At 41.6% G+C, this 14,181-nt stretch overlaps 1 protein-coding gene across 1 annotated transcript in view; it reads right to left on the reverse strand.

The window, feature by feature from the left end:
• The window catches only part of LOC131137935 (VPS10 domain-containing receptor SorCS3-like), a 170,606-nt gene that overhangs the window by 13,310 nt on the left and 143,115 nt on the right, over positions 1-14,181 (reverse strand). Inside the window, exons 17-21 of the mRNA XM_058086792.1 lie at positions 13,284-13,397; positions 12,655-12,826; positions 4,855-5,041; positions 1,675-1,808; positions 334-457 (exon numbers count right to left, since the gene is read on the reverse strand). Coding sequence (XP_057942775.1) covers positions 334-457; positions 1,675-1,808; positions 4,855-5,041; positions 12,655-12,826; positions 13,284-13,397 — 731 coding nt within the window. The remainder of the gene's footprint in view (positions 1-333; positions 458-1,674; positions 1,809-4,854; positions 5,042-12,654; positions 12,827-13,283; positions 13,398-14,181) is intronic.

A 14,181-nucleotide genomic window follows, 5' to 3' on the forward strand; every position in this document is an offset into this window, starting at 1 on the left:
AACCTGTGTCACACTGATATAAACCAAGCTAATGCTCCCTATTGCAGAGTGAACAATAATTAATTAATAAACAATTAACTTAATTAACAATTAATAATTAATATGAGTATAAAACATGACTAGGTCAAGAGGCATCTAGACATGTAAAATGTTAAAGAAGCATATTGAAAAGATTGTAAACATGAAAATGTGAAAAATATCCCTTTTATAAATAAGGAATCTTACATCGCAGAATTTCACTTATCAATTTCTGGAATCAAGTTGAGACATAACCACTGACTGAATGAAGACGGCTTGTTATAAAATAGGCGTATTATGAAAAAAAGAACTTACCTCTGACTGCTATGGTTTTGGTATCTTGAAAGATGACGTTTGCGGCTGCCACTTGAATTGTGACAGGGTACATTCCCTCATTGGGAAAGGTGTATGCGACACTCCCATCCAATGTGACCACTGGCTACACACACAAAAAGACACACCAAATTGCTACTCTGATGGGTGATGTCCTAGGTTAATTATTGTCAAATTCATACAGTATGATTGGTATTATTATATTATTAAGTGCACTGACACTCCTGAGATAGAATAATTTCATTTCATGGGTGGTGGTCAAAATTAATTTTATTGAAGAAAAAAATACCTTTTCCAGCTAAAAAGTGAAGTATTTATTGCTAAAGAAAACATCATACATTCTGAGTCCCTGGGTGGCAACTACAGCCTGATGTCACTTTGGTTTATGCCATGGTTCTCAAATATTTTCTGTCATGCCCCCTCCCCGGAACACTTTTTCATGTAGCAACAAAAGTTATCTTTTTGGCCCATGGTAATGCTAGTGAGTGTTACAGTTTTTGGAAGATAACGTTAGCGTATACCTTTTCAAGTGGTTTCTGAGGTTTGTAGTATTTCTGACCTTGTCAGACCTTGCGAAACACTTCAGTTTTAATGCATCTTTTTTGTCCTTTATTCTTTTAAATCTGAAATGGTTCCTGGCATCAGAGTTCTGTTGGGACAGCTTGTTGCGCAACATATTTGATGACTGGGGGTCGATTGATGTCATGCCCTATGAATTGCTAATTGCTAGCGCATATATGATATTCTGATATACAGTAGCATCAAACTAGCACATGTATTGATTCATGTTGAATGTCACAGAAAAAAAATATTTGAATCTTTTCTAATTTGGTTATAAGTGACATGCTTCTTTGTGTGTTCAGTTGTCAGAGTAAAGAGATTGAAATAGAACTCCACTGGAGTCTTTATTGAGAACCTGGGATCTGTTACGGTTGTTCTGCACCTGCTAATGGTCAATTATCAGGAGGGGAGAACAACAACACTGATAGTGTCCCCCTTGCGCCACTGATACCTTGCCCCACATTACAGAAACAAAGCTCAGGGGGTCAAAACCCTGGTTAAATTCCAGGTTATAGTCCATTGATGGAGCTACCAACCTGCAGCAAAGCTCTGCTGAACCCAAAAAAGGAACTCCTATGGTGGTACATGATTTACAATACTGTATGATTAACGAGTGGATGAAGATTTGCTTTGAGTGCAGCAGTGGTTCACACCAAGCTATGTGCATATTGGGAACAATTCTCGCTTTTGGAGGGATGTCTCACCTTTCAAATTGTACAAAAGGGACACAACCTTTTTGCACACTGTTAGAAAAAGATTCACCTCAGTGTTGTTGCCAAGCCACCAGAAATAGGTGACTGTGCGTGGGTGATTGGGTAGGACAACTGCTGAGATGTTGACTTCTTTGTTTCTTATGACCACAAAGGGGGCAAGAAGCTGCACATTTTCCACAGGACCTAAGAAAAGGACAGCACAAGTTTGAATGAATGGAATCTGATTTTGGAGCTCTGTTAAAATGGAAAAACTCAAATGGCTACAAATACCATAACAGTTCAAAGGAAAGATAAAACAATACACCACACTTTGATAGATATTCTCCATCTCTGCTTATTTCATTTAATTTGATATTTAAGGACATTATATCCACATGAAGTCAAGGTATAAAGCAGGGGTCTCAAACACGCGGCCCACGGGCCAAATGTGGCCCGCAGGACACTAGTTTGAGGCCCCCGCCTTGATATGAAAGTTTAATGTTAGTGTGTCCCGCGCATGTTTGATGTGGATGCTGTCTGGTATCATGTACCCAGAAAAAAATTATTATGTTTGATTAATGTTCATGTTAATGTTCATGTTAAAGGTTAAATAACTGTTAATAGTTATCCTCCCTATCCATGTGGAAGTGGTAAGTTTTTGGCTATTTAAGTTTAAAGGAAATAACTTGAAGGCTACTGTTTAGGTCGCTAGCTCTCTAGTTTGCGAGTGAGCATGTGTCTCAAGACTCTGCAGTTGCGCAATATGTTGTAGCTAAAAAGAGTACAAATATGACTATAGTCGTGTTTTGTCATGTCTACAGGGCTCTAATAATGCTGTGTTAATTTTAATCTGAAAAAAATTATTTGTCTACCCACCAACTATATGTGGTTTCTTAAGTTTTTATTATTTGCTGTTTTATTATTATTATTATTATATTTATTTATTAATGATTGATTGATTTTCTTTATTCTTGATTTGTTTATTTTTCATCTTATTTTGCGCAGAGCTTTTTTTATTTTTATCAGAGCTTTTCTTGTAGAAAATTGGAACCAAAGCGAAGTTTTTAAATTTTTTTAGTTTTTAATAAATGCTTTTTTTTTTTTTTTTTGGAAAACCTGATGCGGCCCAGTCTCACCCAGACCCGAGCTCCAGTGGCCCCCAAGTAAATTGAGTTTGAGACCCCAGGTATAAAGGGTATCAAGTTGCTTGGCCTGGGAATCTCAGCTCTACAATTTACCGATGATTTGGTCCTGACGGCCTTCAACCTTTGCAGGGACACTTCTTAGTTGAGTGCGCTTTTGGGATGAGAATCAGCACCATTTTTTCTCAGTGGGAAAAGAATGGACCGTGCACTCCGGGAGAGCAGGAGTGAAGTGCTGCCTCAGGCGGAATTTTAGTATGTCAGTGCCTTGTTCATGGCCGAGAGAAGGATGGAGTACATAAATAGGCTTTCACTCGTATAGCGCCATTCTACCATCAATGTATTGAAAGTGCTTTGACACTCTTACCTACTTCATCTACTGATTCCACAGCTTCATGCACCACTGGGGGTTCAGTATTTTGCCCAAGGATACATTGACAATGCCACAGGGGGATTGAGGCCTGAACTTGCAACTTTCAGGCAGGGAGATCATGAGAGATTTGAGATCATGTGAGATCTTCAGACAGATATAGCATCTGCAGTGCAGTTGCTGTGCCCGGACTGTCATCATGAGGACAGAGCTGAGCCGAAAGGTGAAAGTGATCTATGTTCCCACCGTCTATATACATTCACAAGCTTTGGGTAGTGACCAAAAGAACATGATGGATACAACTGATGGAAATAAGTCTCCTGTACATGCTGGGTTCACCCTTTGCAATGAGCTTTTCAAGGTCACCTGGGAGTCACTCTAATTAGAGCTGTGCTTCTCAATTCCATGAGACGGGACAAGGAGACGAGAAGGGGGTTGGAAATAAATCTGGGCATCCCTGATACTTAATCGACCAACTGGGTCTAATAAGCGGAAGAAAATGGGTGGATGAATGCATAACTTATACTTGGACTTAAAGTTTACATCACTTCTTCAACTCATTTGTCCAATCTAAACTAGCTTTATGCATAGGTCAACAATAGCAATCTACTAGCCAAAATCGTACCACTTTCACACACAATGGGAGCAATAATTTTTTTCACTGTTATGTCAGACCGGAAATGATCCATGGCTAATCCATGGTAATGTAATGGAAATAAATATCATTATAACATTACTGAAGCCTAGTAACCAGAATACTATACACATTATTTGTCTTTCGATATTTTTGACTAATAATAGGCCATAGTCAACCACAAAACAGTGATTATGAATCAATAGGTTTTTTTTTTATTAATTGAGTTTGAATCATGATGTTGCGCAGGACGACTATGTCGCAGCAGTCCTTGACTGAGCGCACTTAGCGCATTGGTCTTCTTACATTATATTATTTGCTGGAGGAATCAGCTGTCTGAAACGAAACACTTGTTTATTCTAACTAAAAGGAAAGCTTATCAAAAAGGTTCACATTTTCTATAACTACGATAAGTAAAATATGAAAACAATATATACGTCATTCAAAAATGTAAATGTTGCGCCAGTTTATTTATTTCTTATATGGATAGGCATTAATATGTAAACGTTGTACATCGTTTTCAGAAATAAAAACACCAAGAGTATAGTATAATAATCAGTGTCAACTGATGCATTTACATGGTCAGCAATTTTCTGCCAGCAATCCGCTCTCGCTTTATTGACGGTGACAGTGTTGCCTTTGGCAGTGGTAATTGATAATTGAACTTCTCATAACACTCCATAATAATTACTTGCTCCTACTTGTGTAAAATATACCATCCAGCATTGCTCCATTTTTGAGTAGATAATAGGAATAATATGATGCCAAAAGGATGTTTTTATGTGAACATGCACATAGTACAAAGCCGTGAATCATATTTGACAATTAAGTTGATAACCACCATTGAACTCTGTTTAGTTCAGGTAATTCAGGTTTAGTTGAGCTGCATCATGAGCACAAAGCCCGGGTATGTTGAGCCACTTTTATGGTACATGTTCCAACCGGAACATAAAGTAACGTTACATTTTTGGTATTTTTGGTGCGGACATGTTGCATAGAAAATGGGTGGATGGAATCATAAACGCTAATCTTTGTTGCCATATGAGCAAAAAAAAAAGGTGATAATAACGATGACAGTGCAAGTGCAAGAGTGAAGACACTTACAAGTGATATGCAGATAAAGTGTTGTTGTGTCATAACCGAGGGAGTTTTCTGCTAGGGCTGTGACACGAAATATTCCTGCAGTCTTGTACACGTGTTTGATCCCCTCTTCAGCCCAACTGAGGTTGGAATAAGACACAGCTATGCCATCACCAAAGTCTAATTGGATGTTGGTCTGTATAGAATCACCCTGAAAGACAACATACAGTAAGTGTCATTAATCCCACAACACATAATATAGTGTTTCTAGACTTGCATGCTTAGTGTAGATTTGCTACAGAAGCCCAGTCCATTTACTGAAACAATGAAAGACAAGGCAAACATTAGAAAATGAAAAGATTTCCCGTGGAGTTACAGGCTTGTTGTGAGCATCATCTTTATTATGACGCATGTGACCTTTAATAAATTTTGACATGTGCACACAAGGAACCAGCCAACCAACTGTAGGTCATTTTGAAAGACAGAATGCCACACAAAACTGCCAGTGGTCTCGATCACTGCCTTGACCGCCAATATAAGAACCACCAACTTTAAAATAATAACATATTCACATCTACCAACATGTAAGCATTTTTCATACACAGCAAGCCATTGGACCCTTGGATGTGCTTGTATCATTCACTGTGCTCCAGGAATACGTTTTTTGTTGCATTTTGCTGGTTGAGGTTTCAACTTCAGTTTGGGTTTGTAGTGTGACATGCCCCTCCCCAAAAAATATTTTCTCAATTACCTGGGATTTGGACAAACCTTGCTACTTTTCCACCGAAATTACCCACCATAAATACTTTCCTGTAGTGACCAAAAGGACAAGATTGCAGGTACAAGAGGCGGGAATGAATTTTCTCCGTAGGGTGGCTGGCTCTCTCTTAGAGATAAGGTGGGAAGCACTGTCATCTGGGAGAAACTTGAAGTAGAAACGCTGCTCCTCCATACTGAGTGGAGGCAGATGAGGTGGCTTGGGCAACTGATAAGTCCAGGCACCTGGGGAGGTGTTCAAGCCAAGTCGCAGGTAGGCCATCTCAGGCCAGGTAGAAGGCTTGGGGAAGACCCACAACGCTTTGGAGAGACTGTCTCTAAATTGACCTGGGAACACTTCGGGATCTGTCGGAAAAACCTGGTGAAGTTGCCAGGGAATGGGAAATCTGGGCTTCCCTGCGCCCGCGACTCAAATACTCTTTTTTTTTTACATGTCAATCCTGCCAAAACACACAAAATACTGTATGACCCAAGAGTTCATGTTCATTTTTAGACTTCCATCCCTTGCTACTTGCCACTTGTGGCCGTGCTTCAGAGCATGAAGCTGAGAGGTTCGTTTTGAGTGTTCTGGGGATAGTTCATGTCCCTTTGCATATAAAATTATATACTTGATGGGTGTCAGGAAAGAAGGCAGAGCACGTTGGAAAAATATGTTATACTGCAGGCATTGTGAAGAACTGTATAACTGTATATAATAAGCTGTCATGCAAACAAGTTTGGCACTACTGATGTCACTCTACTCTTTGTCCCTTTTGTGACAATGATTGCCCCTTACATGAGCCACCAGGACATTCATTAACGCTTACTTTCTGCATGTGTGTGTGAAATGTGTCAGACCTTAAGCTGAGCCTTTAACAACCATACTCGATTTCATTAGTGTCATCATAACGAGACACTATAGTTTATGTTTAACATTTTTACAGCAGCTCATAACATCAAGCAAGTAAATTTTAATTGCTTTTTGTTTTTTGTTTTTTTAAGATTTCACAATACCTAATATAATATGTAATTTGTTCTTTGTATTGGAAAAAGCCATCATGTAATGTTTCAGTTCGGTTCGGTGAGCATAACTTGTCAGTTTTTTACATGGCTTTGACTCTTCCTCCTGTCTTCTTGGATACTTGATTGTGTATGATCCAGTTTCTGACAAAGATCATGTATATATATTTACTCCACCACCACCACCCTAATTTTAAGCCAATTCCCATTATATACATTTATACTGTACTGTATATATGTATATGAGCAACACATCTTTCCCCTCTCCTCCCCTTATGTTCCCTGCTTTGTTTGCTTCTTATGTCTTGCTTAGTCCTGTTTTATACTTTTTTAAGAGCCTCTCTTTGCACTGTTCTCCAAAAATCTAAATCATGGAATTGATCAACTGGTCTCTCCTTGCAATGGACTCGATCTTCTCGACGAGAAGCTCACGTTCGGGGGAACCGTCAGGTACATGATGGACAGCTGGGGGAAGTGGAAGATCATGTGCCTAGCGATTCTTTCCGTGGAGGACATGGAAGACGTCTACCTATTTGGAACCATGACAACAGGTCTGTTGCTGATTGGATTGGGCACTTTCCTGGTGTATTGCAGAATTGGTATGATGGAGGCAGCGGATGGAGTTGGCCCCACAGCTGCCCGTCCTGAATGATTTGGTGGGCAAAGCTGTTCACACTCTGACTGTGTCTGCCAATCACAACAAGGATGCCATCTTGGAGAAGATGTCGGCTTTGCAAAGGCAGTTTCATCAATTAGGAGACCAGAATGGACACTAGGGTGGCCCTATCTATTGGAATGTGGCTGCCCAAAACAACCCAAACAATATACTTAATCTAGATCCCCCCACGGCTAACCAAGGTTGCGTTGTGAAAACAGCTTCTCCCAAGAGATTGCTGCAGCGGGACGCTCTGACCCTCCATTATTTCTTCACGGACACCTGTTGTTTGTCTTCTCTGGGCCCACCACGGACATCTCCATGGAAACTAATGTTTATCGCAATGACACCCTGCGAACTGAGCTCCAAGATTGGGCACCTGACAGGGGTAACGTCACAGGCCACGGACTCATGCATCATGCATGCAAGACACACATACGCGTTACACTCACTAACCCCTCCTCCACCCCCGCCATCCAACGCCTTCACCGCTAAACTGCCCCCCGGTGTGGGCAGGACGGGAACCGTGGCTTGTGCCGTAATTGGCTGCAGGTAGCTGTGGCTGGCTAATGGTCGCACTGGGAACCATTTCCCCTTTGTGGCGCTGGTCTTGTGTCTATGTGTGTGAACAAAGTGTTTACTTGTTGTTTTTTCCCTCCCCTCTCCTAGTGTAGTTTCCCTTCCCACCCCCCTCATCACCAAGTCATGATTGCACTATTTTGCTTGTTCTTCTGTATAAGTGACAAGAATAAAGGCTCGTTCAACGGCAGGGGTGTCCACGCTTTTTCCACCAAGGGTCACATAACAATAATGAAACGATGCAAGGGCCACATTACTATTTTGTAGATAGTAAGACTAAAACGTGTCACAGGAAGCAGGTGAGTAAACTCAAGAGTTTATTGAGTCCAAGGAGTAACAAAGGGTGATAGTGTCAAAAAGGGTGCACCATGAAAAAACACAGAGCTCCACTTCCTGGAATTGGTGTGGAGGGACAGATCACGAGTCAACAGCCACACCCTCTGACCAGGTTTGTACTCTGGTGCAGGCAAGTGGTGGCGTTTGGCCAGATGCTGGTTGCACTCAGCTGTGCGTGCCAGGCACTTCTGGGTGTTGTGCCAAGCCAGGCAGGCACGGAGCAGGTGGGCAGAGATGGAAGGGACTGCCGACTCCGCCTCCAGAGAAGGGAAAGCTGGGGGCTGGTACCCGTATGCTCCGTGGAAAGGCGAAAGGCCTGTGGCAGAGCTGATGAGTGAATTGTGGGCATACTCAATCCACGGCAGTTTGATGGCCCAGGAGGCTAGCTGCTGGTGGCAAACATAGCAAATGGTGCCCTCCAAGGCCTGGTTTGCTTGCTCAGACTGGTCGTTTGTTTGTGGGTGGTAGGCCCCCATGGCCTTGCAAAAGGCGGCAACAAACTCCCTGGCATCGGCATGCAGGGAAGACCACCAGAAGCGCTGTGACAGGACAAAGATGGTGCATGAAACTCCAGGATGGCAGGCGAGCTTGGACTTGTGCGCCCAGTGAAGAACCTCAGAATGAAGGCCCGGGACCATGAACAGGCGCCCGGCAGGGCGGTCCATTGGAGGCGAGGAGTCCTTCATGGCGTCCATCACATGCTTCTTCACATCCCACTTAAGCTCCCTCAGGATGCAGGATTGTGGAAAGATGGTCTCTTTGGGAAGTGCGTCCGAGGGTGGGGAGTACATGGAGAGGGCGTCGGGCTTGCCGTTTCGGGAACCAGGGCGGAAAGTCAGAGAAAAGTCAAACCGGGTTAGAAAGAGCATCATGTTTTCAAGGAGATTGCCTCCAAGGTGGCGCGAAAGGGAACGGGTCTGGTGAGTGACATTAGCCAGATGACGCCCATCCAGAGAGCGAACAACATTGGCCGTCGATAACGCCATCATAAAAATAGATGAACTAACTACAAACGCTCCGTCGAGGAAACAGTCGTCCAAGCCAGAGTCGATAAATGCTGTGATATCAACACAGACATCAGACCAAGAGAGGCACTTGGCAACTGTAGTCGACTGGCCGCAGGTGTGATCGCAGAAGTGGGCATGGTCAGAGGCTTCACAGGGACAACACAGCGCTGAGCTGAGACACGAGGACAGCCAGGCGAGCATCTTGTCGCTCCACAAGGTTCTGCACACTCGCTCCAAGTACGCCGAACTGTTCCTCCTGCTTGGGCAGGCGCATGGCTTGGAGACGCAGGGATTTCTTGACGGGGTCCGTGTCAACGGGGTCCATTTTGTTGGCTGGATTATTCATATTCTTGGTTGGGTCTGGATACCAGACGCAGGAGGCAAGACTCAATAAACTCAAGAGTGGCGTACTTTGTGGTGGTCCAATAAAAAAAAAAAAAAAAAAAAAAAACATGTGGGCCGCAAATGGCCCCCGACCATAGTTTGGCACACAATTGGAGCAATATAGTAATTATCATGAAGGGAAAAACAGAATTCCATCGGCTCCACCTTGACTGTTGACTGACTCATTTTCTTTGCTTTAGTTATTAATTGTCCCATTTCTGTGCAAGAACTGCAGTAATGAATTTAGGTTATCTTAGTTTTGCCAGCAAAACTGGGAAGCCAATTTTTTCTCATGACAATAGTAAACTAGGAGTAACGCCAGTCTATCTACAGGCAGAAAAGGCTTTCTACTGCCATGTCTGCAAACATGAGTGAGTTGAAGAGCATGTTTCGTTTTGATTTGTCCTTTCGTCCAGCAACAAACTGCAGATTGCTGACAAACCTTTCTCTTTTTTCTTGAACCGTGTTTTCATTTACTGCCTCCACATGCGCTAAATGAGTTGGATTCCCCAAATAAATCAGTCTCTTCCATTTTCACATGTATACTGAAGTCCCTGTTTACATGCAGCATTTCTAATTTGATTGTTTGCAGTGTGCTGTGTCCGAAACACGAGATAGCTCTAATGCCCCTTTCAGTGTGGGGAAAATGTATGGCTTTTCTGGTTGACCCATTATATCACCTGGCAACTCGCCACAAATTGGCATCAACTAACACCAATATGAACGAATTAACAACTCATTACTGTTATGAGGTAGATCTTCTGATACTCCATAGCAGACAGCAGCTGTGCAATACTGTAGCAATACTGGAACTATTCAACTCTACCGAACCAGTGTCATATTTTAAATACGGCAGTCTATCAAAGACATAAAATACATCAAATAGCATGCATTAATTTCAGAGGTTTGCAGAGCAGCGTTAATGGTGTTGAATTCCCTATAAAAAATGACACAGTCGTCACAGTCATCAGTCATTTGGGGAAAATTCACATAACAAAAGGGATATAAATAAGATGGATAGTTCAAGTAATGGTGCCCTTTTTGGGGAATTTTGCCCATCATCCACAATCTTTTATTGAGACAAGAACACGGGCCTTTCCCTTTTCTGTGCATTCAAGATAGCCCCCCCATGCCAGGGGTTTTTAACCACTATAATGGGGAGTCCTCTATTTTATCCCCCCCAAAACCGCCAACAACACTCCATGCAGTGGCTTGCATATTAACCAAGCTATAGAAACATTGATGTTATTTTCTGTCATAGTGACACAGTTAGATGGATTCTGTAAATAGCTGGGATATCAAGCACTGTGTTCCATGTATCAGAATAAATACCATGGTGACTTACTTAATTATTAACAATTCCATCTGGTCCAGCTGGTGTGGGATTTTGGGTAGGTGGAAAAAGATTTCTGCCACTGCAGGGTTTGCTACGGCTAACAATTCTTAGTTTGACATGATGCAGTCTTTTGGCAGAGTCCTCTCCTGGCCAGATACACGGACGCTTTCCATTGTGCGAGGTCCACATTTATACTAAGACCAAGTAATTTTGTTCCTTGTAACAATACGGATTGCTTTTATTAATGTTTCACACGTACGCCTTAAAAATGATTGAACACCTTGATAAATAATGAGATATAGGCTGTCTAAGACTAAAGGATTTTCATAGTCAAATCTGATTTATTTCAGGTTGTTCTTTGTGGAGCACAGAAAAGGGAAAGATGTGTGTTCACGTCTCACATAAGAATTGTGTATGAAGGACAAAATTACCCCAAAAGTGCAATTTTCCTTCAAGTTTCTCAATCACAAAATGAAGGTCAAGACAGTCATTAAAAGCAGATATTGCATTTCTATGAAAGAGCCATATTTGTTCATCTAACCGTCATGTCTCAGCAGGAAATGAGCATGCAAAGCCTTTGATTCCAATTTCCATTCCAAAGAGTCGCTATTCTGATCAGCAAACATACACAATTCACAGTTTCTGACCTGTGGGCTGACTCAGCTGGATGATATTATAACTGGGGAGTCATACACACCCCCTGTTGTCCTCCTTTGTTTCCCTATTGTTATCTCCGATATGACATATGTTGTTATATTTGGTGACGATCCAAAGTGTGTATCTCAGGATCATCGTTCTTCTGGGAGGGTGTCTCTTTCCAAATCCAATGATTGTATTAATCTGTTTATTGAGGCGTGTGGCATGGCTGATGTATGCCGCTTTCATAAAGACCATACTTTTTAAAATATCTATTTATGGACGGTCGAATGGTGTAAAGGTGGTTAGCATTTTGGCCACACAGTCAGAAGATCAGGAAGACTTGACCAAGTGTCCATAGGTATGATTGCGAGTGGGAATGGTTGTTGTCCTGTGATTGGCCACCAGTCCAGGGTGTACCCCGCCTCTCACCTGAAGACAGCTGGGATAGGCTCCAGCATACCCGCGACACTCGTGAGGATAAGCGGTATAGAAAATGGATGGATGGACATTTCAAGCATATTTTTCACTTTGATACAAATATTTTTTGCTGTTGTGACAGTCCTTTATCTAAACAAGTAACAAAACCAAAAATGTCTCTGTTTTCTATCCGGAAACTGGTATTTTCATGAAACTTACCTATGTTTTGCTGCTGATCACTGAAGAAAGGAAAAAGGTATAAAAAACATTTTTTTTCTGATGAAAGACAGGAATCTAGTCTTTCTTTTGGTTCCATGTTTATTTATCTGTAGGACACAATACTTTGTGTGCCTTGAAAGATCAGTGAACATCATCTGACCAGGGTCTTTTGAAAAATGGCTGGGATTGAATGACTTAACAAGGAAGCCCAAGGAACAAACTGTTCAAAATCAATTGCTTTTTAAGCAGGTAGATATGTTTGACAGAGCTCAGCAAAAAGGAGGCTTTGAGATGTTCAGATTTTCTTTAAGCTATAAAAAGTACTTAATTAAAATAATAAAATCAAAACGTTGATGTATTGAAAACTGGTTATTTTATTAACCAGAAGTGGTCTGTTGCCACTACTACTTACAGCAACGATACGATCCCATTCTGGTTTCTGTGTTTTGACAATTAGCTCTTGGCATGGTTCTTACCTCATCCAGATGAACCAGGAATGTGACGTTAGTGCCCAGGCTGGCAGCCAGTTTATCATCTTTGGTGGTCAGCAAAAGTCCCTTAGGAGGTCTCTTTGGGCACTGTTGCTTTCTAGCTGTGTACAGTTCTTTTATTCCTTTGGTGCAGTTATTCAATACTACTTTACGGTACCTATGGATAAAAAAAAAGACAAGTTGAAAATCCGGGCTGTTTCTGATATGCTATTGCTTTACATTGCTATTGCTTCTTATGTTGAATAATGGTTATTGGCAGCCTTGCAATAAATCTGCAGGTGGTAGAATAAGTGCACTGGAAAAATTACCACTTCTGAGGGCAACTGTCATCATTAGGTTCCCCATGGTAGCTACAGCATGTTCCCTACAATGGTCTGAATGCAGATGTTTGCTGTATGCAGATATTCCTTTAATAAGTCCTTTAATTCAGTCTCAGAAGTTGTAATAAGAAAAGGTACACATTAAAACAACTTTAATCTCAAATAGTGTACGCTAGAGCCCTGCTATTTCTGAGTTATATTCTGAGACCCCCCTCTAAAAGCCAATAAACAAAGTAATCAAGTAATTTTTGCCACTCTGATAATGATGCTGCATGGATGAGACCATATCCTCACCCTGTGCTGTTGAGATAGCTTTGACTCAGACGGCAGCTCTTAGTGATGGTGGAGGGATTGAACCAGAAGGCGGGCCTGCAGTTCCCATTGCTTCGGCGCTCATAACCATAGTCACTGTGAGACAACAAAGGGACCTAATCAATATCATACTGTATATCATTGGATATCATAGGAACATTGTCATCCAGTGTTTTTTATATATATGACATGCTGTTAATATTGTATGTATTGGTTTCAGCACAGTTGCTGACATCAGGGACATTGTGTATGGATACACATCTGGAGAGGAAGAGGGGTACTGTATTTCAGTAGACAACAAAATATTTACTTCAATTATCATGCCCGCGAAACATCATTTATTTATGTGTCATAAAAACAATGTGATAATTTACGCAAACCAGAAAGGCTTCCTCAGTTCTGCATTTTTATGTGTGGAATTCCCATATTTGTGTGTCTGGTGTTTGTTCCCTGGGGGGATCACAATTGGTTATTGTTGTGTTTGTTGCTCAGCATGCCTGTTGTACGTCCAGGTCCAGGCCTGCCTGCTGGCAAAATAGCTTGTTAGTGGCGACGCTTCCTTTGAAACGAGGCACTCTTTGGGGGAGAGATGTCAGGACATTGTTGGAAGCAGATTAACGTATTTTCTGGACTATAAGTTGTAAGGTTGGCTGTTTCTGCGACTTATACTCCAGAGCAACTTATAAATGGAATATATATGTATATATATATATATATATATGTGTGTGTGTGTGTGTGTGTGTGTATAATTTCACACCGATATCGCCTACTCCTTAACAATTCAATAGTTAAACAGTAGACGTTAGCTTACAAAGACAACTGAGAACAACAGAACACAAATGCCCCCCAAAAGAAAATCATATTCTGCAGACTGAAAACT

The sequence above is a fragment of the Doryrhamphus excisus genome, chromosome 1, assembly GCF_030265055.1.
Source record: "Doryrhamphus excisus isolate RoL2022-K1 chromosome 1, RoL_Dexc_1.0, whole genome shotgun sequence".
Taxonomy (NCBI): Eukaryota; Metazoa; Chordata; class Actinopteri; order Syngnathiformes; family Syngnathidae; genus Doryrhamphus; species Doryrhamphus excisus.